Here is a 24032-nt window from a genome sequence, read left to right on the forward strand (position 1 = left end):
AGAAACTAAGGGCATGGGTATGTTAACTTAGCAAAAAGATGGAAAAAATCCAGACAGCTCTGTGCTATACCTAGTGAAAAATGGAAACACAGGTGCACTCAGTGTCTTCATAGCAACATCTGAAACTTTGGCTTAAACCTATGACTACACAAGCAAGCAGGGTGGTCCAGCCAGCAATCTATGGGAAGTAACATTGGGTGCTGGGACCTGAGGTCCCCCCGCACTATATGCATTCTGGGGGGTTAATATCACCCTTTGGTCCCGTGGCCTGAATGCCCACGAGAGGCTGGAGGGCACTGTGTGTGCTCCTGGCTTAATGTTGTCAGGACGGAACCCAGCTTCTGTGCTCTGAAACTGCCGTGCCTGGCAAACCAAGGCACAGCAAATGGGGAAGTCTCAAGAATTGCTTCAAAAGCCCAGTCTGAGACAAAGCACCAATGCTGCTGAATGCTAGGACTCCCATCACAGTTTCTGCTACACCACTGAACTTCTCATGGAGAAAGCTGGGGTTTGCCTGTGAGTCCTGTCCTGTGCTCTCTTTGGGGAGAATAAACCAAAGCTATTTCAGGCAGCAACATACTACTGAAGCTGTGTTCCAGATGAACATACAATGCAGTGAGCTATATTTTTATATTACTGTAATAGCAGAGTTGTACTGGAAGAAATGTGTGGACAGGAAAGGACTGGGCAATATTGCTGTGTTTACCTACAGTGTGTACGACAAGTGCAGAAGCGCATGCTCCTGTGCAAATCAGTCTGGCTGAATAACAGGGAGAAAGACAGGGAGACTGATTATCATTTCTAGCAGCATTTAGGCTAAGACTTAATAATTCTTAGGAAAATAAGACGTGCTTGCTATCTAGCAACCTGAGAAACACTTTTAACAAGGGGGCCCTATACAGAACTCAACCGTCAAAATTTTCATTAAGAGAAAGCTGAATTTTCTTTGGCACTTAAGAAAAGCTCCATGAGAAACAACAGGGTTTTGTGTATAAAACAAACTGGCCAAAATGCTCCCATGCTACAAAGTAGAGAGCATTTTTAATATCCAGAGTTCATTTCTTAAATGTCTTAACAGCGGGAATTTTTGCCTGATAACTAGATCTTCATGATGCACTTAGCATTGTGAAGAGGCTACAATTTAATTAGGACTTCATACAGTGAGAAGTCCCATATGGCTTGAATAGAAACAGATAGTAACATCTTTAAGTGATGCATACTCAGTTTATATTTAAAGGCAAAAGTTTTCCCTTCTCATCCAAACCTGAATCCAAACACTGTACAGAATCACTAAAGAATATTAAGTATCTAACCTGGAAGTTACAATCTCAATGAACAGAAGTCAATACTCTTTATCAAACATTAAGAAAATAAACTTCCAGCAATGCTCTTTGTCATTTTTGGCCTGTCCAGCCTGCTGTTTATTCAGGTTGGGATGCTCTATACTATTTGCTGACAATGACCTAGTTTCCTAACCACAGTTCATTTTCCTTATAATATATGAACACATTATTCTCCACCGTCCATTAGAAACAACCTAAGTAAGCTCTTTCAAATGTACTGTGCCCTCTCCTTCTTCAGAAAGCAAGCCCTAGATAAGCTGACTTTTTAGTGGAGGAAGAAAGAGGTGGTCTGATGCAAGAAGCCTTGCAAAGGCACAGTAAAGCCACAGCCCGGTGGTGACCTCTAAGCACTGAGAGCTGAAGATCTTCCACGTTTCATTTTCAAAACTCCCACAGAACAAAAGTTCTGCTTCCTTGGATGGCAGCTACTAATTCCAGCTTGCTCCTAAATTGTGATGAGCAAGGTTGGCACGTTCCTCAGCTTAGCACAAAGCTGGAGATCATCTTCTTGACTCCTGGCCCACAAAGCTTGCAAGCGAATGAGCAAGGTCCAGACGGTGACCCAAGAGCACTGCTGTGCAGCTGAGCACATACTGATTAGGCTGATCTCTACATTTTAGACTCACTGGTGAAACATACAGGGGAATCATATATCATTGTGGTTTTCCACACAGAAGTTGCTTTTTCCTTCCCAGATTTTCCTCTCCCCATTGAAAATATAGTGTATGGCTATTTGTGGAGAGGGATGAGTTTATGTCTCAGCTGGATCTTTAAGGGCACTTCCAGGTCCAGCAATGCTTTTTGTTTGGTTTGGTTTTGGTTTTTTGAGCTCAGAGCTCTGACATTTGGACAGTTAGAATTCTCAGAGTAAAGAAGCCATATGAAGGCAGCAGTTCCTGAGGATGCAGAGCATGTAGCCTTCCCTCTGAACAGCAGGGCAAGGGGACTTCTGCTGCGGGGTCTGGGCTCGGAGGAAACTGTGTGTGTGGTTAGGACTCCCCTGGTGAACTGTTTAGAAGAGGGTAATAAGAGGTCCAGGAAGATATTAAAAAGACTGAAGAACACTTCGAGAAAAGATAAGAAACCAAAAACTAAGGAGTGAACCTGGGTCAAAAACATGGCCTCTCACCAAACACAGGCTGAGAGGAATAGGACAAGACACCTTAAAAACCTGGGCACCAAAGAGCTAAGTTTATCTGAGGTGAAGGCTCTTTCTAAGTCCTGCCGTATAAGGTTAAATTGTTCTTAGACTTTTGTTTTGTTGGATTTCTTTTCCCTTCAAATCAGAGGGAAACCACTGGCGTTCAGTGCCTTAGATCTGAGTACCACAGTCATCGCTGGGAAACTGAGTTGCATACAGGGGAAAATTGAAGACACTTCCTTCAGCTGGTGTTCAAACTGGGAAGCCACTACTACAATTTTATCTAGTCCACAGTCCAGCTGTGATTTCTAAGTTAGTGACATTTAAGTTAGTTGTTCAGTTTACAATTAATTATAATGAATATCATCAATTTAACATCCTTGAAAACACCAAAACTCTCTGTGAGTCAGTAAAGCTGCTCTCACTGCTTACTGCATCTATAACCATCACGTGCACTTAGGACAACTGTAAACACATAAGCCTACTGGCTTAGACTGAGGGGATCATAAACTGCAAAGCACTTCAGAGCTTTTGACAAAACAGATTATAATTTCTAAAACCCGTAAGCAGAAACAGGTAGAGTATCTCAGTTTTCAGGGTCAAATGCCTCCCAGTGCCAAGATTTACACACCCCATTACCAACAAGACGGGCAGATGAAAACTACTTCCTTGTGACCCATCACGTAACCTTCTCTAGATCATCACTGTAATATTTACAAAGTTCATAAGCATTATCTCAGTGAATTATGGCTTCATGCCACTTTCTCTAAGATTGCATGTCTCCTGGAGGGATGGATCTTTGATTTTTCAGGCTCCAGAGGTAGCCCTTACATTCCAGCACAGCAACCTGTTGGGGATTTATGGGCACTTCATGGGTGTTTAATGAGGCTTACACTGTAAGCGATCTAAACAGCTCTTGTTCACAAAATCCTGAAGCACACCCAGTAAAGCCGATGGAGCCTGAGACACTGTGAGAGAAATATTGAGTGAATAAAAATAATCAGCCTGCCCTTCCCTCTGTCCCAGCTTTGCTGGTGAATACAAGACACACATATGCACAGAATAAACAGTCCCTGTTTTCTTTCTGTTTCCTCAGTCTCATGGCGCATTCAGGCTGGGCATTCAAGGGTCACTGATATAGATCTGTAAGTTTTTGAACATATAGACGAACTTTATTATCTTTCAGGTTTTTTGTCTAAAAATCTGATTTTCAAGGAAAAAAAATGTAGAGTGTAACGAAGACACAAAAGTAACATTTTGAGATGGTATTTAATAGCATTAACTAATGACATTCTGAAAAGTAAAAGTCTCACTCTTGGAAGATATTTAAATGCCTAAATGTCTTTTTGAGAACCTGGACACCCCAAAAAAGGTTTATGTTTGCAAAAGTAGCTATTAGGGTATTGTAATTTAATGAATTGTGTTTCAAATCCAGATGAGTTAGAGTTATACATACATGTAGCCTTGAATCTGGTATATTTGCCATCTGGCACCTAACAGATATAATATTATCAAACATTTTGGACAAGGTTTTCCTAAAATTAATAATTAGAATGAAACATTTATCTAGTTTCTTTGGGAGGTTCTCTGCTTTAAAAACTAGATATCCACAAGTTTCTGCAAAAGGAAATGAGGAGGAAATGAAGGAAAGAAAATTCTGTGTGATGCTCTCATTTACAGCTGAGAAGGGCAATGGTTTTCTTACTTTCAGGGATCCATGTTGTTATAGGTGCTTATTCAGATGTAGTCTACATTAATATAAACCTTCATGAGATAAAGATTAATTTAATTTTTACAAATGCTTGCGTGTACAGCATGTGCCTCTGCACACTTTCACAATCTATACCAGAACATTTTGGAGTCTAATTCTCCCTTCACTGCAGGAATGGTTCTACTGTTTAGCAGATCTTTTTCAAGCTTAAATCTACAAATGTAATTGATCTACAAAGCCTCTTTTGTATTAAACAATTTTTTTGAGCTGTAAATGCTTGAAGACTGTTGTTGCTGATTGCTGTACCCTTCTTATACTACCCTTTGCTGTTGGTGAAGTTGGCATCATGCTAACAAGGGCCAACTACCCTGGAAAGAGGCAGGAGGCAGCAGATTCAACTGGAGGAAGCACCGTTTTGTACTTCTGCTTCTTCCTAAACATTACCAGCCAGCCATGGCCAGAGTCAGGCTCCTGGGATAGGAAACCCTTTGGCAGGACCCACTATGTTTGCTCTTTAGAGCAAAGAAGAAAGGTAGTTTTAACCTGTCACTCCTGAAGGCATTTAACTTCCTCATGTTTTTGTTTATCTGGGTTTTAATTCTTCAGGCTAATCCAGGAAAGAAAAACAGGTTTTTCTTTTTCTTTTTCTTTTTCTTTTCTTTTCTTTTCTTTTCTTTTTCTTTTCTTTTCTTTTCTTTTCTTTTCTTTTCTTTTCTTTTCTTTTCTTTTCTTTTCTTTTCTTTTCTTCTCTTTTCTTTTTTTCTTTTCTTTTCTCTTTTCTTTTCTCTTTTCTTTTCTTTTTTCTTTTCTTTTCTTGTCTTCTCTTGTCTTCTTTTCTTCTCTTTTCTTCTCTTTTCTTCTCTTTTCTTCTCTTTTCTCTTTTCTTTTCTCTTTTCTTTTCTCTTTTCTTTTCTCTTTTCTTTTTCTTTTTCATGTCTCCATTTTATGTGTTTTGCAAACTCATTTCGCTAAAGAAAATAACTGCTTTAATATTTAGGACTGTGTGGCCATGTCAATGGCACTGGCACCAAGAGCTTTGACCTTTGTGCTTCATGCTGTACTGTACAGTACAGGTTAGGAAGTGAAATAATTCAGAAATTTGTCTCGTAGCATGCCTTTTGTCAGTAAATACTGAATGCAGCACTAACAAGTATTTATGGCTTTGCCCCCATTACTTGATGTGGTAATAAATACTTCACATTGGAGTGACTTCCAGCCTTTTTGAGTGTAGGTAGGCAGCAACAATTCAACACTCTCACTTAAAAGATGAAATTAAGCTGTCAGAAACATTATCTCTGTGCCAAAAGTTACATGGAAGCTCACTGACAGCAATCCTCATTGCTGCTCTTCTCACTTGCCTTCATTTTTGTACTTCGAATTAAACAGCTGTCAGGTCTAACTTATTTGTGCAAACTATTGTGGACAAATTAGTTCTTACCCAGGTGCTAGTTGTCTTCTGATTAATGGGAAGTCCAGAGCTACTAGTTAGAGGGGTAAGCAGTCAGAATGGGAGAGAAATGCAATCCAGCAAAATCACAAAGCAGCCTCAACTTTTGGATCTTGTGACCCATGCTTGAGAAAACAATAAATAGCCTGCTGCAATGGCCAAGAGAGGAGAGAAGCAGTGGTTCTGTGGTAAAACGAACCAAGGAACTGTAAACACAGAGGTGCCTGTTCTTGATGGAACAGAAATTTGATAGAACACTTTGGGTAGTTTAAAATTACCATTTAAATTTTGAGAATTCCTAAAATAGTGACATAATACAGATTTTCCTCTTTGACTAGAATCTAACATTGCAGATTTAGCTATCAAATATTAAGTAACAATCATGTTTGGGGATGCAGACAAAACCTTCCCCCTCTCCAAAGCTCTTTCTGCTAAACACATCTCAGAGTTATACAGAAAAAGAGGGAATACCCAATTTGTACCTTGGGTGAAAAGTTCCGGGTTGTCAAAAGAAACAGAAATAAGTCTCTGATACATGCTGACATCAGAGGGGTCACACAGCCCTTCCTCAGATGCCATGCCTGGCAGGAGACAGCTTTCCCCAGTGGGGAAGGTTCTGAGAGTTGAGTTCAGCTTAGTTTGGGCACTTCACGGTCCTGCCTTTGGTTGAAAAGTCAGAGATCCACTCTGCTGTACATATTGTGTACACAGGCCTGACCTTCTATTTTTTATGTATTATGCCCAGTACTATTTAAGTGGTTATTTACATCATGCTGCCAGAAGAAACTTTCCCATCTACATTCCAAACAAAAAGATCAGGACACCAGAATTGCTTCAAACTAACGTTTCTTTGAAAAGGCTTTCTTCAGGGAAAGGGCTGTGTAAACATCTGGTTTACCACTTCCCATTTTGACTATTACTCAGAAGAGGTGCTCTGTCTGCCTGCCACCACCTGCTGTAACTCTACTTTACAGCTACTGGTAGCTTCATTTTTCTTTTGGTTCCCCAAACTGAGGCATGCTAAAGCAGCGTGGATTTTTAAGTCACCAGAATTATCTCAAAATGATCTCTCTTCACATTAGGATAGGCATTTAGGCACTATACTGCATAGTGCAAACCCACATAATCCAAGAAAGAGTGAAAGATCTGCTCTGGGCAAAATGAATGCTGCCCATCTTATCTGCAAAAAGTGTCAGGCTTTTGAGGGGATAAAGCAGAGTACAATGCTAGGTCAGGGAAACAAGAAGATCACTGGATCTTCCTAACTCTGTGGAGGAACAAACATTAAGGACTTCAGCTGAGACTGGACTTACTCTGTTTGCTTTTCAGTCCTGTGCTTTACTAGAAATTTCTTTTTGGTCTGAGTGAGGCTGTAGCAGACAATGGCCCCAGAAGAGGCTGACCAGCTTCAAACATCAGTCATTTGGCCCCAGCCTACTGGAGACCATGTGCTGACTGGTCCTGAGCTACCAAACATCATGATCTCAACAACCTCAGCATGACTCACAGCATTTGAAAATATGCTCCCATGAATTTTCAGACATACAGTGAGAAGCACCAGCTGGAAGGCCTTTCTGCCCAGTAGGATTCATGTTTTACTTCAGCAATATACTTATTTTAAAAGACTTATTTCAGCTTATTGCACCAACAGACGGATACTGCCACTGTGATACAAATTAACATATGCCCAATAGAAGTCCTATAAGTAACACCAAGAAAGTGAAGAAAGCATGCAGCTAGAAAACTCCAAAACCCTGTTTTCCTGCTCCCACACTCTATATAGGTAACGTTTTTCGCATACGCTTTTTTAGAACATTCACTACAGCGAGGCAGAATTTTGGAGGGTGACAGAAACATATTTGTGCACTCATATACTGTAAGACAAGACAAGTAAATGACAAAGTAGCACAGAAACAGAGGCTGCAGCCACAGTCCCAACCCTTACCTTTCAGAGTTGCCTTCTTAAGTACCTTCATGGCATACAGCTGACCTGCATCAGATCCTTTGATCTTCCTCACTAGAAATACCTATAAAAAGCAGATGTCTTGCATAGGTGAGTACTGAACTTTCAGTTACAAGCCTTGCCGCATTTGAGGAACAGGTTCAGGAATTCTAACAAAAGCTACTAGCTGAAAGTACTTTGTATCTATTTTACTTGCAATTAGTTGAGCTAGCTCTGGAAAGCTTAATTTTTAAGCCTTTACTCCCTCACAAAGAGAATACATTCAACATTATTGATTAACTTACACATTCAATTAAAGATGGGTGAATAGTCATAATTAGTGTGTGCACATCTCTTCATATTCTGACCAGCTTTACATGAAAAAGAAGTTGTGTTTCATTTGTGCTTAGGAATGTGCAGTCTCTTAAAATTATTGCCATCAATTAAATTAAGGAGAAAAAACCATTTAGTTTAATTTATGCTGTAAATCATGAACGGTGACTGGCCACAGATGTAACTGAAGCAAAAAGTTCATACAGCTGAAAATCCAGTTGCGTATACTTAACAAAAAGTAGGACTGTTTCAATTAACAAATAGGTTAGTATAATAAAGACAGTTTTCCTTATTACAGTTACCTGTGTTACATCTTCTGACAGTGTAAATTTGTCATTGAAATAAAATAAAATAGTAGCTAAAATTCTGATCTTTTTTGTTTTACTCCATGCAAGTCGTTCTTATCTTCCCTGAGTGCGTCTGAGCACTGGAGGGGTAGGAAAGGGATCACTGAATTAGTTTGGTCTTTATAGGACTTCCAGTGTTCTAATAATTGAAAATAAAATAAAGAAATCTTTTAGCTGATTTCTAGGACTCACTCTGTGTGCTGAGGTCAGAAATACCAGACAACAGTATCTCTCTTTTATTTCAGCACTTTTGTTACTGGACAGAAGCAGGAAATAAAGCCAAATGCAAAAAGCAATATAAGGCCACATACATGGCATACGCTTATAATCATATAAATTATCAAAGGCTAGCTGAAATTACATATCTAATGAATGTCTAGTTGGATTACAAAAATCTGTGGCAATTGTTTTATTCCTTGCCCATTCAGGAGCCATGAAGCTTTCTTAACTGCCTCCACCCAAAATATAAAAAGCCAAAAAAACAACGGAGGAAGTCTGTTTCTAGCACATTATTTGCAAGTTGAAAGACTCTTCCTCTAGCAAAAGAATAATATCTGTAAATAGATTATGGCTTTCTGAAACACCTTTTGAGGAAAGGTTTGTGGGGAGAGAGAAAAACTTTTAACAACCAACTAGAGAAGCTTAAAAAAAAAAAAAAAAAGGCTAAATCCTCTCTGAACACTTTAACCAGGGCTCTTACTTCTGTACAGCACCACAGCTGCAGCACTTCTACAATGCAGTCTGATACACTTTTGGTGAGACTTTCCTTCTCAAGATGTTTCCTGTGGATATGAGATATGCACAGTTCCTCAGCTGAGCTGCCCTAACTAGCTGAGCTTGGGCACATGTTGCTTGTTCCCATCTCCTGTTTCCTAGTTTGATGAACGTACAGAAACCTCTGGTACTCACAACTGTAGGAACAAATGATGAAATCTAGATGCAACAGGAACACATAAGACTTTCTGAAGTGTTTTTCATTAACATTCGTGATAAATTAAGCTCAGCTGCTCCAGCATTAACAGGAAGTCAATTCATTTAGAAGTTTGGCTAGACAGAGAAATGCAGGGATATTTTTCTGTCCTGCCCAAGTAAAAGATTTAATTTTTGCATTACACTGAGAGGAGAAAGTCAAAAGCAAGCTTGCCCAAACACTAGCTTTTCAGCTGTATTATTATTCTGTAAAAATGGTTATGGAATCTTTATCCAAAAACCAAAACCCCAAACCTTTAAGATAATGATTTTAAGCTGTACTGCACATAGAACAGCACAGCATGCTGCATCTGCAGAAATATTAGGTTGCAGTTCTAGAAATATCTTATCTGCCATGTAATCCTGCAAAGCTTGTAATACCCATATCGCTGTAATAAGCAAAATTATCAATTTATGTTACTAGTCACTAGACAGCTGTTCCCTGTAGCATGGGATAGGGCACTTGTCTTCATTCCCTCCAAAACAGATGAGTCAAGAACACCGTGTGCTGTTTCAGAGGACATCAAAATAATCATCGAACCGAAACGGAAACAGAACAAATGAGCACGCATTGTATTGCAAAATTATGTTGTCCTTCTGATTATTCTTAAAGGTAAAGTCACATTGTTCTTGAAACCACCAAGTGGTCCTGGAGTACATACTTGGCTGGTTATAGTAGCTATACTATACTAATTTGCCAGAATAGCACAAGCACGTGGCTGAGCATGACTTTCAATTTTTTAGTTCAATATGCATGGAAACACCACAGGTTATGAATACCTGAACTAGCAAAACTCCTTTAGCTGGAGCAATGGGTATATCACCCAAATCCCAAGCTAGAAAGCTAAGCAAGTGCCATAACTTTCAAGAGTGTTGGGGGCACTCCCTCTGACTCCAAAGACGACTTCTCTAATCCTCCAATAAATTATTTAGGCCTCAGGAGAACAACTTGAAAACCAACTGTTTTGCATCCCCAGAGACTTATGGATTTGAACCATTAACTCAAACACCAAGGTGATGAAAATTTAGGTGGTTGGGGACTGCACAAGAAAAAAAGAGCAGACTTCCCTCCCCTGTCTCTTTGCTGCTCTGGGGAGTTTACCAACCTGTTTCACATAAGATATGGAAAGTGATTTGTAATCACACAGAGCTCCAAACAGGTATGATGTCCACACTCACACTCTGAAGCCCCAGTGAACTGGGTGGAGCATGCCCAAGTAATCAGATCTCCTTTTGGGAAGTGGTGGCAGAGACTAGGCATTTTGTAAGCAAAATGCCTAAAACTAGAAATCCAACTTGGACAGTAAACAATGAAATACACTAGTAGGATCTAACATAGCCAGCGAACCATTTGAAAAGTCTTTACTGCCTGAATCCGAAAATTAGCCATTCTGCCTCTGTTAATTCTACAACAGAGATTTTCTTCTCTTGTTCTTCTCCTTCTTGTATTGAGTGATACAGTAAATCTAATTTTGAGTTGTTTGACTTTTCACATTTCTTTAATATTTAAAACTCAAGTATCATTACTGTGCTTTCAAGAAATTCTCTAGATCAAAACTTGGTAGTGAGTGCTAAGTTTCCTGATATCTCTCACCTCAGGGAACTTCTAACAGCCTTGTGTATCAATAAAATACTGGAATAGTCAGGAAGTTGAGAAATACTCTCAGTATAGCTTCTTTCTGGAATAAAACTAAAGGTCCTGATTCATTGTCAGGGTGCTCAGCTTTGTACTGAGTACCTCAGCAACTTTCAGCTGTAAATTGGTTCTTCAAGTTAGCCAGAATAATCCACCATTGACTTGAAGGATAGGAAATACTTTTTAAAAACTCCACAAATTAATATATTCAAAATTATAAGGTCTTCCATGCCTAGTTTAAATTAGGTGCACTATTCCACAGGTTTTAAAGTCTTATTTATGTAAACCATGGAAAGAGTTTAAGCCTGAATTAACTTCTCCTTCTTTCCCTCCATTTCCTTCCTATTCTCATTTCCAACTGACACGTCCTGCTGAAGAAGAATTGTGTTTGGGATTAAGAAAAGCCTTGGACTTCAGACAAAAATGTTGTTTCTCCACAAATTAGCTTGTGGTCATACAGGTAGGTTTTCCCACCCCCAAGCTCTCACCACAATGATTGATCTCTTCAGCACTGGGGTTTGACTCCAGGATCCTCTCAGCAAAGCATACAGGCCTCTGAGCGTGAGCTGAAGAGCAGTCTGGGACATTGAAATGTGCTTGAGATCCCATTTGCCCACAGTGGGATTGGGCAGCTAACTTCCTTAAGCCTTTGAATGTTCCTATTTACATCCTCCAACAAAGCAGCAGTGCTGCTCTCACATCCCTGGTGGGTAGGTCAGAAAGAGGGAGGGGGTGCCTAATTTTATAAACAGTGATGCTTACTAATGCTCTCTTATGCTCATTAGTCCAAGGTGAGAGCCATAAGCACTGTTTCCTAAACTGTTTTATATACAGGAATCTAGCTGAAAGACAAAAGTGTTATTAAAATGAAGGTAGAAGGGGTTTCAGCTGCCTTATCTGCCTTTACAATATAATTTATATAGGGACAATGTTACCAGTGTAAATGAACTCAGAAAAAGGACATGACATTTTCGATGTTGCTTTAGGTGATTAGATGACATTAAAAATTACCTTTCCATATGAACCTTGTCCTAATACTTTCAGCAGCTCAAACTGAGAAGGATCTGCTTTTTCAAAACCTTCCTTCACATGATGACTGATGTCTATTTCCTTCACGATACCTTCTTCCTGCAAAGGAAACAACAAAAAAAAACAAAATCCCCAAATCAGAGCTGTTATCCTAAGGAAACATATTGCATATTAAAATCTCATCTTCTGTGGTGCTGCATTCATGTATGAAATTTTGAAAACAGAAACAAATGCTTGTCCAAATATTCCACGTGCCTGTTACTGGCTGGGGAGGGGAATGTCAGGACATCCAGGCCTGCTGCTTCTGTTTATTGAGCCTCAAGATATAACTAGGTAAAGAGAGGAAATGCAAGCTGAAACACAGAAATACACTGCAGAGCTTGGAGTGACCATCACAGACCTTGCTAGTGGAGTGGCGTGTACTATAAATTTGTACTATTGAGGCTCCAGCACACTTCCCTCCACATACATTCTCATTCTTCCTCAAAGCATCATTTAAACTCTGTTTAAAAGATATCTTAGTCTTAAGCAGCAGTTCTCCTTATGAGCAGGCAATAAAGAAAAGGCATTGCTAAAAGTGGCTCTCCCTATTTACCTCAAAGAATGGAAAGTTACTACCAGTAACCTTCTAAATAGAAAACAAATTAATGATTTAGATGTGAAGATGGGGCAGTGGTAGAAGGAAGAACGACATACACTTCTTTGCTTGCAGGAATTAGCTTTAAACACTCTGGATTTTCCAGATTCTTTTGTTAAAATATTTCCATTGCACATTCTTCAAAGACACCAGTTGAACTAGAACTTTTGTCTAGTTGTTTATGTTTTTATGGCATGTTCCTCTAAAAAGAGAGCAACTGGGTCATGTGAGACCCAGAGGGACTATGTAGAGTTTGCAGCAACCCAGAAAGCCACTGGGCTGAAAAGAAACCTGGAAGTAAGGACCTGCTTTTTAACAACATAGTGGGGAGGGAAGATAATATTTGCATGCCTTTTTATTTCTGACATATTTTGTACACCTAAATTTGAGCTTTTTTTTCTATTCAAACTACTTGTTCTAAATTCTTTACAACTAAAATGTGGATTCAGAGTGCAAAACCTTCTTTTTCATCTCCCAGGACTATGGAAATTTATTACTTAGGAATACGTTTGAATGTTTTTGCACCCAACAGAAGTAACTGGAATCTCATAAACAGAATTTTTAAATGGAATTTTGATGCAATTGTCCTTTTTCCCCAAGCAAATATCTTGATAAAACCTGGAAGTATAATATTTATTTCTCATTCTTAAAAATTAACCTGAGGAAAACAGAAATAACTGCCTAAAATGAAAACGCATTCACAGAAACATTTAGCCAAGCCACATCTGTTTACTAAACAAGAATAAATTTGATTCCCTTCTCCACCAGAAAAATTGCTATCACCTTCTACCAGCTGTAATTCATCTGATGCATGGCTAGCATGACCTGGATTGTTCTCTGCACCGTAGCTCCATCCCTCCTCTTCCCTATCTGGCCTCTTTACACTCACATGCTTTGGAACAAGGACTATATCCTCTTATTGGTTTGGAAAGCAGGAATAACGTACTTCTTGTTATCAAAGGCTCCACCAAGTTCTGAAGTGATGAGCTCTCATACTGAAGGACATAAATCTTTATGTAAACTGCCTGCAGCTGAGACTTGCACACTGGTAAGAACATTATTTCAAGCTTAGCCTGCCTGACAGCTTAGATGAAGTATCTGGACTGCAGGGCTCCCCACCCATCTTGTTCAGCAGTTACTCATTAAGGCTAAGGATGACTCCCCATGGAGTCAGGCTCCCGCCCTGAATCACCCCTTACTCTCTACACCGGACTTTGTGTGCTTCGCAGTTTGCTCTCCACTGAGCCCAGGCAGAGTCTGGGAGGACTGGCTTCCGCAGGCCAGCTGCTATGTGTGGATGCCCCCCATAACAACTATCATATGATGAAAAAACTACATGACGTTTTCTCAAGTCAGTGCAGCTTAAGGGCACCCAGACATTGTTTCACAATTTTGCCCATCTCTGTTTTGCACAGAAGCACAGCACAGCAAGGACCATCCATTGGAAGCAGGTGAAGCAGGAGGTGTATTGCAAATTTTGCAATACATGTGGGAGACAAAGCTCTGCAAGAAAGAAGCTAACCCCAATTTTTTGTACAGCAGATATCTTCCTCAGATTTACTTCTTTGAGCTGACACTTCGATCTCAAAAACTTTGGACGAGATCTACCGCCTTAAGAGAACAACAAACACGTTTTTAATTCAATTAGATTGTATTTCAGCCTGAACCATGAAGACATTTCAGCTACATTTGCAAGTTTAAATGATGGGTGAATTTCAATTTATCCATTCATATTAGTCATCAAAGTCACAGACCTACAACCTTAAGCATATTTCTCATTGTATTATTAAATTTAATATGACCTCTTCAGGTTTATGAAATGTGTTTAGTTACAGTAATATACTGGAAGTATTGAAGTGATGATAATTCAGCTTGCTGGAAGAATGCTTAAAAAATTCTAGCATTCCCAGAGAATAATATAATTAATTCATAACTTGCAATAAAAGCAACACTTTAATTACATGCATCTTTAATTAAAATCTCAGAAAAAGATTATTTAAAAAGAATACAAGGCATAGCAATGTTTATCAGAGAAGCACAGATTTTAAAGACGGAAAAAATCTATTAGATTATGCGACTTCATAGAAATATAAAAAGATTGGTCAGAAGGGGCTTCTGGGGGGCATCTAGTCCAACAGTCCTGCCCAAAATATCATTGATGCTTGATCAGGCCAGCTGGTTTTTGCCCACGGTGGTTCTCAGTGTCTCAAACAATAAGGCTTGAGCCACTTCCTATGAAATATTATTCTCTTTTGATTTGCTTAGCTCAGAAATGCCCGCAGTCACGTCAAGCTGCCTGCTCCACAGGTCCTTAGGAGGAAGCAGGATATTTTTCTAGGAAGGTAGGATTTCCTGTGGGTTCCCTGAGGTCTCCTCACTAGAAAGGGGCAGCAAAGCAGCACTGAAGAAAAGTGTGCCAGACAGCTCTTTTTTTCACCGATCGTCACCACAGTGCCATTACTTGTGAGCTGTCCAGAGGTAGGTAATATTTTAAGTGATACGACAAATCCACGTCCCACTGGAGCAAAAAGGCAAGCTGTCAGTACTTGTGACTGAAGATGGACACAGCCCGTAAAGGAAATACACATTGATGTTTTTGCTCACATGCATCTATTTCCCTTGTATGTATTTCTATACTCTGATTACTTTGCTACATGAATTCTAGTATGACTTCCGTTTGTCTGCTTTATCTTACCAGAAAAAAAACCAGACAAACCCCACAACAGTTTTATAGTTCCCTTTTAATATTCTTACTTACTTGGGATTTTCCTCTGTCATTTTATGTCTTTTGAGGTCTCCTTGTATTAAAGTAATATGGAATGTGGCATAATTTTTCTCAGGTACTGATGGTTAGAGTGAGACCCAAACGATCAAAGCACAAGCATTGTGGGCAGATCTCCCAACTATTTTTGCTCTAAGTTGCATCTTAGGGACTTCTCTAATGTGGATTTTTTTCACTGGTGCAGCAAGTGCAGCGTATCTGCATTAGGAACTTGCATAACAACAATAAAACTGAGGCAAGAGATTCAGAACAGAGATGAAGCCTGCACACCGAAGAAGCTGTTTTGATGGAGAGGATTTCAGTCTGGAAAAAAAAACATGAGCCAAGTTCCAAAATGGTTTTCATTTTCAATCAGTGAAGTTGGTGGAGTCAAAAATGAATGTTCCACAGTTTGGTCTTGGAACAGCTGTGCACAGCAGCCCAGGCTCTTGCTCCCTGCTGACTTGTCCCGACACTACATTAGCAGGAATGCTTGACTTGATGAAGCTTAATCTTCTGTAAACTTCTCTAAATATTTATGTTTGCACAAAAAGCATCATCCTGTGACAAAAGTGAGATGAATGTTCTTGGCGGCTTGAAGAAAGCACATAACTGAGCAGCACAGACTAGGGGAGGGAGGGCAATGAAGTGGAACACATGATGAAAGAGGAATTAGCTTCTCTGTGCTAATACAAGAAAGACCTATTCAGGGCCTGATTCTATATTGCATTATTCACTTAAAGGCTTTCCCCCAAGCCCCCCAAGTTGGGAGAAGTTTTGGACACACAAGTAATCCGGTATTTGAATGGAAAGGCCATTTTGATCTCCCTTCCTTTGGGACATAGGAGAACAGAGCCTCTGTTCTTGCCCTGTGACTATGGATCACCCAGAGACATCTGTTTTGGTGCTTCCCAGAGGCAGCTGCTCCCTGTAGCACTGATAGCTCACTTCCAAGGTTTCCTCATGCAGATCTTGGAAAAAGAGGTGCACTAATGCATCTTGGTGGCTGCTGGAGAGCAACCACAGAAAACTCTTCCAACTGCAACAATACTTCCCAACTCAGTGTCACATGTTTGAGTAGGACTGGGAAGTGTAGGAGTACAGACCTAGGAACGGAGTATAAAAAGTCATGCAATAGGGCAGGCCTTCCTGGAGGGTAGCTCTTTTCTCTTTAGCTTTACAGCCTCTTACCTTGTCTGCTCTGCAGCCTGTCAGCAAACATTATGGAAAGAATACTTCCTAGAAAATGGAGAAGTTTAGCCCCCTCTGGAGCCTTGTCTGGCTCCTCCCCAACGGGTTTCTGAAGGAGCAGAGCTAAGGTCCTCAAATCCAGAAACCACCTTAATTATGCCCAATATATTTCAACCACATGAAAAACCTTTCCTCAGCAAAACTTCCTGAAATGGTCTGAAACATCAGGAGAGGGGGTCATTCCAAAATCAGCTGCTTTTAGCAATGGACAGTTTTATGCAACCATATCACACAGGAAGAAGTTATGGTGCTAATGTAAGATGATTATTGTTTTGAAAAATCAGTAGGACAGGATTCTTATTTCTATTCCTTGCCTGGCTATCTCCCCACTAGCATATAATCAAGCCTGCATGCAGGTTTGGCGGTAAGAAAGGGTAAGCTTCATTTTCCAAAAAAAATATGTGCAGTTTTGATGTGCAAGTTCTCCAGTCTTCAGATATGTTAGGCTTTCATGATTTAGGGATTGAGGTCAATGGAGAAATAAATGAAAATCTGTCAAGAGGAAATAAGAAATAATTGGAACTCTGAAGAGAATTTATTGTTGTTTGAGAGAATTGATATTTGTCTATAGCATATGCTCAAGATACAGACTTTATTTTGTTACCAGTCTTGCCACTTGGCAGGTTACCACCTAATATAAACCCAAACCAGCACTATTTAACTTTCAAGTATCACGGGCAACACAACATTCCAAAATAATACACTTCATTAGAAAAGCTTGTTTAAAATTCTGATATGGGAATTGTTAGGACAGGATACGTCTGATAGCGATGAGGCAAGGTTTCCACCTCTGTTTCACAGGTTCTAATCTGGTTCAACCCATAGGAGGATAAGTTTTGTCAAGACATAATAGACTATTCAAATGCTGCCCAGTGCAGGAAATGAATTGCTGGCCTGTATTCAGTTCTCTCAGGACAAGTATCCACATTTAAAAAAAAAAAGTATAAGGGCATCTTCATTAGCCTCTTCCCAAGCCAGTCTCCAGCAGCTGGGTAAAAGTTGAAAAAGAAATCTTCCATCTTAAATGGTTTGTAATCCATGTTCTGGCTTCTGTTGTGGTCTGGTAGATGTAAACTGAGCAATAATACCGTAAATGGGTCTAGTTGTTTTGTCCTCTACCGTAAAATTAACATTTGCTTTAGCAACAATGGATTCGACTTATTGAGCCCTTAGAGCCGTATGTGGAGCTCACAGCAAATTCACTGGACATTGTGCCAGGTCTGTATTTGGCCTTCAAGCATAAGGTCACCTACCTTCTCGAAAGGTCATACAGAGTTAAATAATACACAGCAGTTTTTAGAGAAGTTGGGATTTCTTTCCCAGACCTTTCAAAAATGGAATAGAAAATGTTATCTTGCATATGGAATTCCACCAAGCAGGACAAAACCTAATGGAAAACAAAAACCTTAGAGCAATTTCTGTGGAGTGCAACACTATCAGTCCCTGTTAAATCCAGCAGACCTTCTTCCAAAAAGAAAACCCGTTACACTCTCCTTAGCACCCCTCTCCAACTCTTAACTTCTTCTCCTACTGTTTTTTTTTCCCTTCTCCCTAATGCATGTCTCTACAGCTGAGATTCAGCTGAAATCAAACAAACTAAATGTGAAGAGAGGAATCACAGAGAGCAAAAGCATGTGAAACAATCTGCTGGATAAATTGTTTAAGTCCGTGAGTTGGAGGTTTGAGTATTTGGGAGATTTGGGTTCAATCTTTTGTGCTACCCGATTTCCTATGTATCTTTCATGAATCACTTAGGGTTGGGTTCACCTAAATAGATTTATAGTACAGGAAACAATGTTTTGGACTAATTGTCTAGGCTTACTCTGCAGTCACTAGAGAGAAGCGGGCACTTCATGATTAAAACAGATCAGATGAAGTCACATCCTAAAAGTGCACATTTCTCTTTGCTGAATATGAAGAAAGCTTAAGATAACTTGCTGGGATGGGGGCTTCTGCAGGTGCATGAGATGAATTAATGTTTACTGTAAAACTTTGAAAAACTCTTAAATAGAGTAGTATTGTGACCAGATTTTTAGTGGTATTACAAAAAAGACTTTTGCAGATCCATGTCCTGGAAATTTTAACAGAATGTCTATTGAAATCAAATAGTTTTTCAAAAGAACTTAGATACTTGAAACACCCAGGCACTTAAAAAATACCCTAAAGTGTTGGGAGTAATCCAGGTATCAGGATTTTGCAGCTCTGGTAAATGAACCATTATTTCTACTTCCTCCCCAACCTGAAAAATAGGAACAGTTGTTTTTCATTATCTTGTGGGAGTACTGTAAGAATTAACACAGCAAAAATGTGAAATTATCTCATACTGTTGTAATGGATAGACAAACCATCTGAAGTGTGTCCAGTAATACGTAATCCAGGTGGCCTACAACCAGATTCTTCTTTAAATCAGATTGAGGTATCTTGGTCTTGAAAATTGATGCTCTTCTTCTGATGACTATAGCGTCTTTACAGACTCAGTTCCTGACTAGGACAAATATGTACAACACAATGACTGTGAAGACACATGAGGAGAACCATCTTCCTATTCAAAGTGCAGATATACATAAAGTAGAGGGAGATGCCAATTCTTGATCTAACTTCCTACTCTGGACTCAAATCATTAGCCACAGTAACTCTAATTTTTGTGTTCATTCTGGCGCAAACTGTAAAGGTTTATGTGGAGTGGTGAGTTTGAACGAGCTCATAAAAAACCCTATTGAAGCAAGGGGTTAAAAAATGCAGAACAAAAGCAGAACCATCTGGTCACAAAAAATACACACAGTTGGCCAGCCTTACTCATACAGCAGCACTCTACAAATAACTCAAATACATTTGTGAACTTCAACAGAAACAGTCTCAAAATGAGTCACACCGTTAAAGGACAAAGAACTTAACTATATTGCTCTAAGCTACCATAAATAAGAGCAGGAACACTTTCATCAACACCCTACTTGGCATGGTTTACAGGTGTGCCTTTGGCTTTTACATCTCAGAAGAGTTGTACGGTCCACTACCGATTGTTTCTGCTGGTGAACAGGCGAAAGAACACTTGCTGCTCATTCACCAAGGAACTAACTGCAAGTAACTCTGGATCCAGTGCCTAGAATAAATTGTTATTAGTCCTAGAAGGATAAGTATTCTTGTTCCCTTAGGATGATGCTAGGTCACCACTAAACAGGGTTATGAAAACTACATGCAATAGTAGGGGACAGTATACACTGCATTATTTTTTTTAAATATTCACTTTATAGAAAAGGCTTTAGTTTTTTTACCTTCCACTACAGCTCAAGTCCTGCTCCCAGGTCAGTAACGTGTCCTGTGCACTCTGGTCTGAACTGCTCACAAACTGTCTGTGAGGGGCTTGGGTGGCTCCTGCTGGAGACACTCCCAGGGGTGCCACCACCTCTCACCAATGCAGCCCCCTCACCAGAGCTGCCTGGCAGCTGCTGCGGTGTGCCAGCCCTCACAGGGAAACCCTAATGGCAGGCCTAATGTGATGGCAACCTATCATTCACACGCTTCTGTTACAGGGTACAGAGAGCCCCCATATGCCTCTGTGTCCCAGCTTTCCATCTGTAAAATGCAAGTGAGGCCGTTTTTCCTTTTTCATGGGGTTACTGGAGTATAAGGGCACTGAAAAGACTATGAAATGCTCAGATACTATGGTATAAGGCTCAGATAAGAAGGAAGGAGGGCAAAAAGGTCTATCTGTTCAGGATACTATTAAAGAAATATAAATACTTACTAAGGGGCTCCAGTTCCCTTGTTGCTGTACTCAGCTGCTTCAAAGCCTAGAAAAAAACCTGCCTGATGTTTTACTAGTACATTTGAGCGTGAAATAAAAACTCCAGCTGCACTAAGAAGATAAACTGCTTAAGCAAAACATATTTGCAACCATTTCCTCACCATTTCTCAATGATCCAAATAAAACACTGCTCACCATAGCAGTGTAAATGGCACCACAGCACAGTTAGTAAAAAACACTGTAACAAAGCCCTGGTGCATTTGCATGGTGATTTTAAAGAACGGAATCATCTTTAATATGCATTTTAAAGGAAAAATATCAGGTTTCATCTCAAAATGTGAGGCGGAGTGGACAAAAGGCTGTAATAAGAGTTAATCACGTTAGTGAAGTGTTGGATTAGTCAGTTTAGGGAAAAAAAGAGTCTGCTGTTTACAAATCGCTTGTAGGGTTTGGTAATTATAATTTTATTTCCAAGAGTGATACTAGCCTGCTAGCACATTTTGCGCCCTCCCATTAATTAAATTAAGCATCAGCTAAGTGTTTGACCAGCTTGTACTTCACAAACTGGAATACTGTTGCTATCATATTAGGAAAAAATGTGTTGTAATGGGGTTCATTATCTCAGTGGCATTTTACAGGCAGAGTATTAATAGGGGAATGGACTAATGTGAGGTCATTGTGGAATCAAGGCAAATACAAATTAGTTTTAATGCTACTGTTCACAGCTTGGAGCATCAGTGAATGCACCGAAGGAGAGAGGGCGATGAAGCTGAATCAGGCAGAGAGAAGATGGCAAAAGGGAAATTCTGCAGGGAGAATATGACAAGGCTTAGCAACAACATGGACAGAGGAATAAGGCGTGGAGGGCAGAGAGAAAAGGGGGTATCATAAAGGACACCACACCTACAGGACAAGGGCAACTGTGGTTTGTGCCTATGCCAACACAGAAGTAATCTGAGAGAAGACTGGGAAAAAAATTTTTTGATTTGTAAACCACCATAACTGTAATATTAAACAACTTGAAATGCAACTTTTGTCCCTTTTATGCAGCAGCTTAATCCCATTTTAATACCTAGCCATCAACCTGGGCTGAGGAGAGAGAGCAGAGGCATGCATGGATGTACTGGAGCAATCCGATGGGGAAGCTGGTAAGCAGCCCTGGTATGCTCAGAAATGCTCCCAGAAGAGAAGGTGAGAGCGTGATGGGGTCCAGGCTTTGCTGCACAGCTAGCTAAGGGCCCTGGGGGTCCAGCCTTACCCAGTAACTCAGCTGGGCTGCCAAAACACTAATGAACGCTGTGGATCCAGGCTCTGCTTATTTATGTAGACTGTGCCTTTAATTCTTTAACTTACACAAAAAGAGCATGGATAAAATAAGAGAGTTACACAAAGTACCTGACAATACCTCATCTCATGCTGGACTCCAGTTTCATGGACAAATATTTAACAAGGGATACTAGAACTGCATATTTATCTCTTCAGCTGTGTACTTTTATTATGTCCATGGCTAAGACCCAGGTCGATATTTGCAGAAGTATGGATTTCAGTGCCTAAGGACTGCTACCACGCACAAGAACCTGTCTAAACAGATTTTCAGCAGTCTGCTGGAAATCTGGCCCAGGAAAGGCCCCACTACATTTTGTGGTTTTGAGAACTACTAAGAAGCCTCTAGTTTAGTTCATGTCCCTCAAAGATTCACACGGTGGATCTCCAAGGAACAAGCTGCTAACTGATTATCACACATCCTCTTTCCTGTGAAGGCAAAAATTGTTTACAATTAAAATGTTACACAGTACTAAACAGAAGCATATAGTATATATATACACTGCACTGAAAAGATGTGTATTTTGGGAATGAGAATAAACAAAATGCAGAAAATCCATCTGGGTGCAAAGAAACACTTTTGCAACATTGTTTGGAAGACTACTTCATTTCGAAGAGGTCAAACTGCTGCACCAGTCTTCCCCTTTTACAGAGTTTTCCAGCATATAATGTGTTTTTTTATAACAAAAGTGCATGTGCGGTAAGTCTGATGGTTCTCAGCTGACTGAGATCTTGATGAGCTTATCATTACAGCTTCACAGCTGCAAAAATCAAAAGCTTTGCATATAACATTGTAATGCCAAATTCCTAAATATCACCAGACAAATTTTTAAAACTTTAATTATTATTTATAAAACAACTATACATATAAGTGTGGAAAGAGCCATTAAATTAATATGCTGAAATACAGAAATGGATCAACAACGGTCGAGCCAAAGCTGATCCACAGTTTACTGAAGTCTGGAAGGATTTCCAGAGTAGGATTCATCCAAACATATGTCTCTGTCTGAGGTAGCTGTCTAAACTTCTGTACAGCTGACAGAGAAATGGGTACTTTCAGGCTTTGATTTGTATCAGACAAAAGCAGGCCTCTAACACAGAACTGAGTAAATGCACCCCTTTCTCTCTGCTGACTGTAAAGGAAGGCTACGCTGATGAGTTCAGAGACAGATTAACTCTACCTTCCCACACCCCTCAATGACTCCTTTAGTTTCGGATGGAGCATATGCACTTTTCGAAAGATGTATGCTGCATTTGATAGGCCAGCCTTTGATCGACCCACCTTTTTCACTATGAATTTTCTAGTGCCCAACAGACAATGTGAGATGCTCCCATCATTTCATCCTTTTGGCCTGATGTATACTTGTACCAACTATTACAACATCCTTCTGCAGAGACATTCTTATCCTGCCTGTCTACTGCCATGACCTGCCACCACGAATCAGAGAAGTCAAGGCTCCTCTTGGACATGAAACTGGAAGCAAAACCACAACGCTGTGTCAGACATAATGCCAAACTTTCACACTGGGGGAAGCTTCAACAAATAGGAGAAAACACCAGTTTCTTCAGTCACTTAATTCAAAATACATTTTACTCTTTAGCACAATCCTTGCAGTATTTGGCCCATTAGATCCCCTGACATCAATTAGAAGACTGCCAAGACAACTTAAAACTGAGCCCAATCACACTGCTCACCACCATGAGCCTGGAGACTGCGAGACATAGCTTTCAGCTGCCCTGCAGCTTTTTCACTCTGTCACAGCCATGTAAAGGGACGTTTACATTAAGTGCTTTTGGTTCTCATCTTCAGCCACTTCATTCACAAAAGCCCTACTGAAAAGCAAAGGTACATGATGAAGAAGGAAGACAGTGGAAAGGAATTTATTTTGTTTAAGCCATTTCTGTGCAGAGGCCTCCAGGGTTTTAAAGTATCGAAGATACCAGTTTTAGAGCAAATCCACTGCTCTAGCTTCCATTCTATGAGTATTTTTTTTAACTGTATATGCAAACATGCAGAAGGGTCAAACTGAGATTACCAAGTTCCTGCCAGGTATTTTTCATTGACCTGTGGCTATTTTAACATTTTCCAGTTCTGGCTGAAACTCTTATAACAAATCCCTATGGCATCCTAACAGGTAGAGGGTTTGGGTTTTTTTTTTTTAAAAATAGGTTATCCAAATGGCTTTACTTAAAATTATGATTGGCCTAGACTAATACACATTTTCCTGACAAAATATGGCACACCTTCAGGGTGAAATCATGACACAAATAGATCTACTGTGAAACTCAATGGTTCTGCGTTATAAGCAGCAAACCCACACCCCTTATCTGTTCAGGCCTGCCAGACTCGGTGGATATGTGGGACAGTCTCCTTCTGGCCCACTAAGACAATCCAATCCCAAAGGATAAGTGGACTC

At 39.9% G+C, this 24032-nt stretch overlaps 1 protein-coding gene across 1 annotated transcript in view; it reads right to left on the minus strand.

The window, feature by feature from the left end:
* The window catches only part of RPS6KA2 (ribosomal protein S6 kinase A2), a 177513-nt gene that overhangs the window by 93073 nt on the left and 60408 nt on the right, over window positions 1–24032 (minus strand). The window contains exons 2-3 of the mRNA XM_075088078.1: window positions 11881–11997; window positions 7588–7669 (exon numbers count right to left, since the gene is read on the minus strand). Of these exons, the coding sequence (XP_074944179.1) occupies window positions 7588–7669; window positions 11881–11997 (199 nt within the window). The remainder of the gene's footprint in view (window positions 1–7587; window positions 7670–11880; window positions 11998–24032) is intronic.

The sequence above is a fragment of the Phalacrocorax aristotelis genome, chromosome 3 (assembly GCF_949628215.1).
Source record: "Phalacrocorax aristotelis chromosome 3, bGulAri2.1, whole genome shotgun sequence".
Taxonomy (NCBI): domain Eukaryota; kingdom Metazoa; phylum Chordata; class Aves; order Suliformes; family Phalacrocoracidae; genus Phalacrocorax; species Phalacrocorax aristotelis.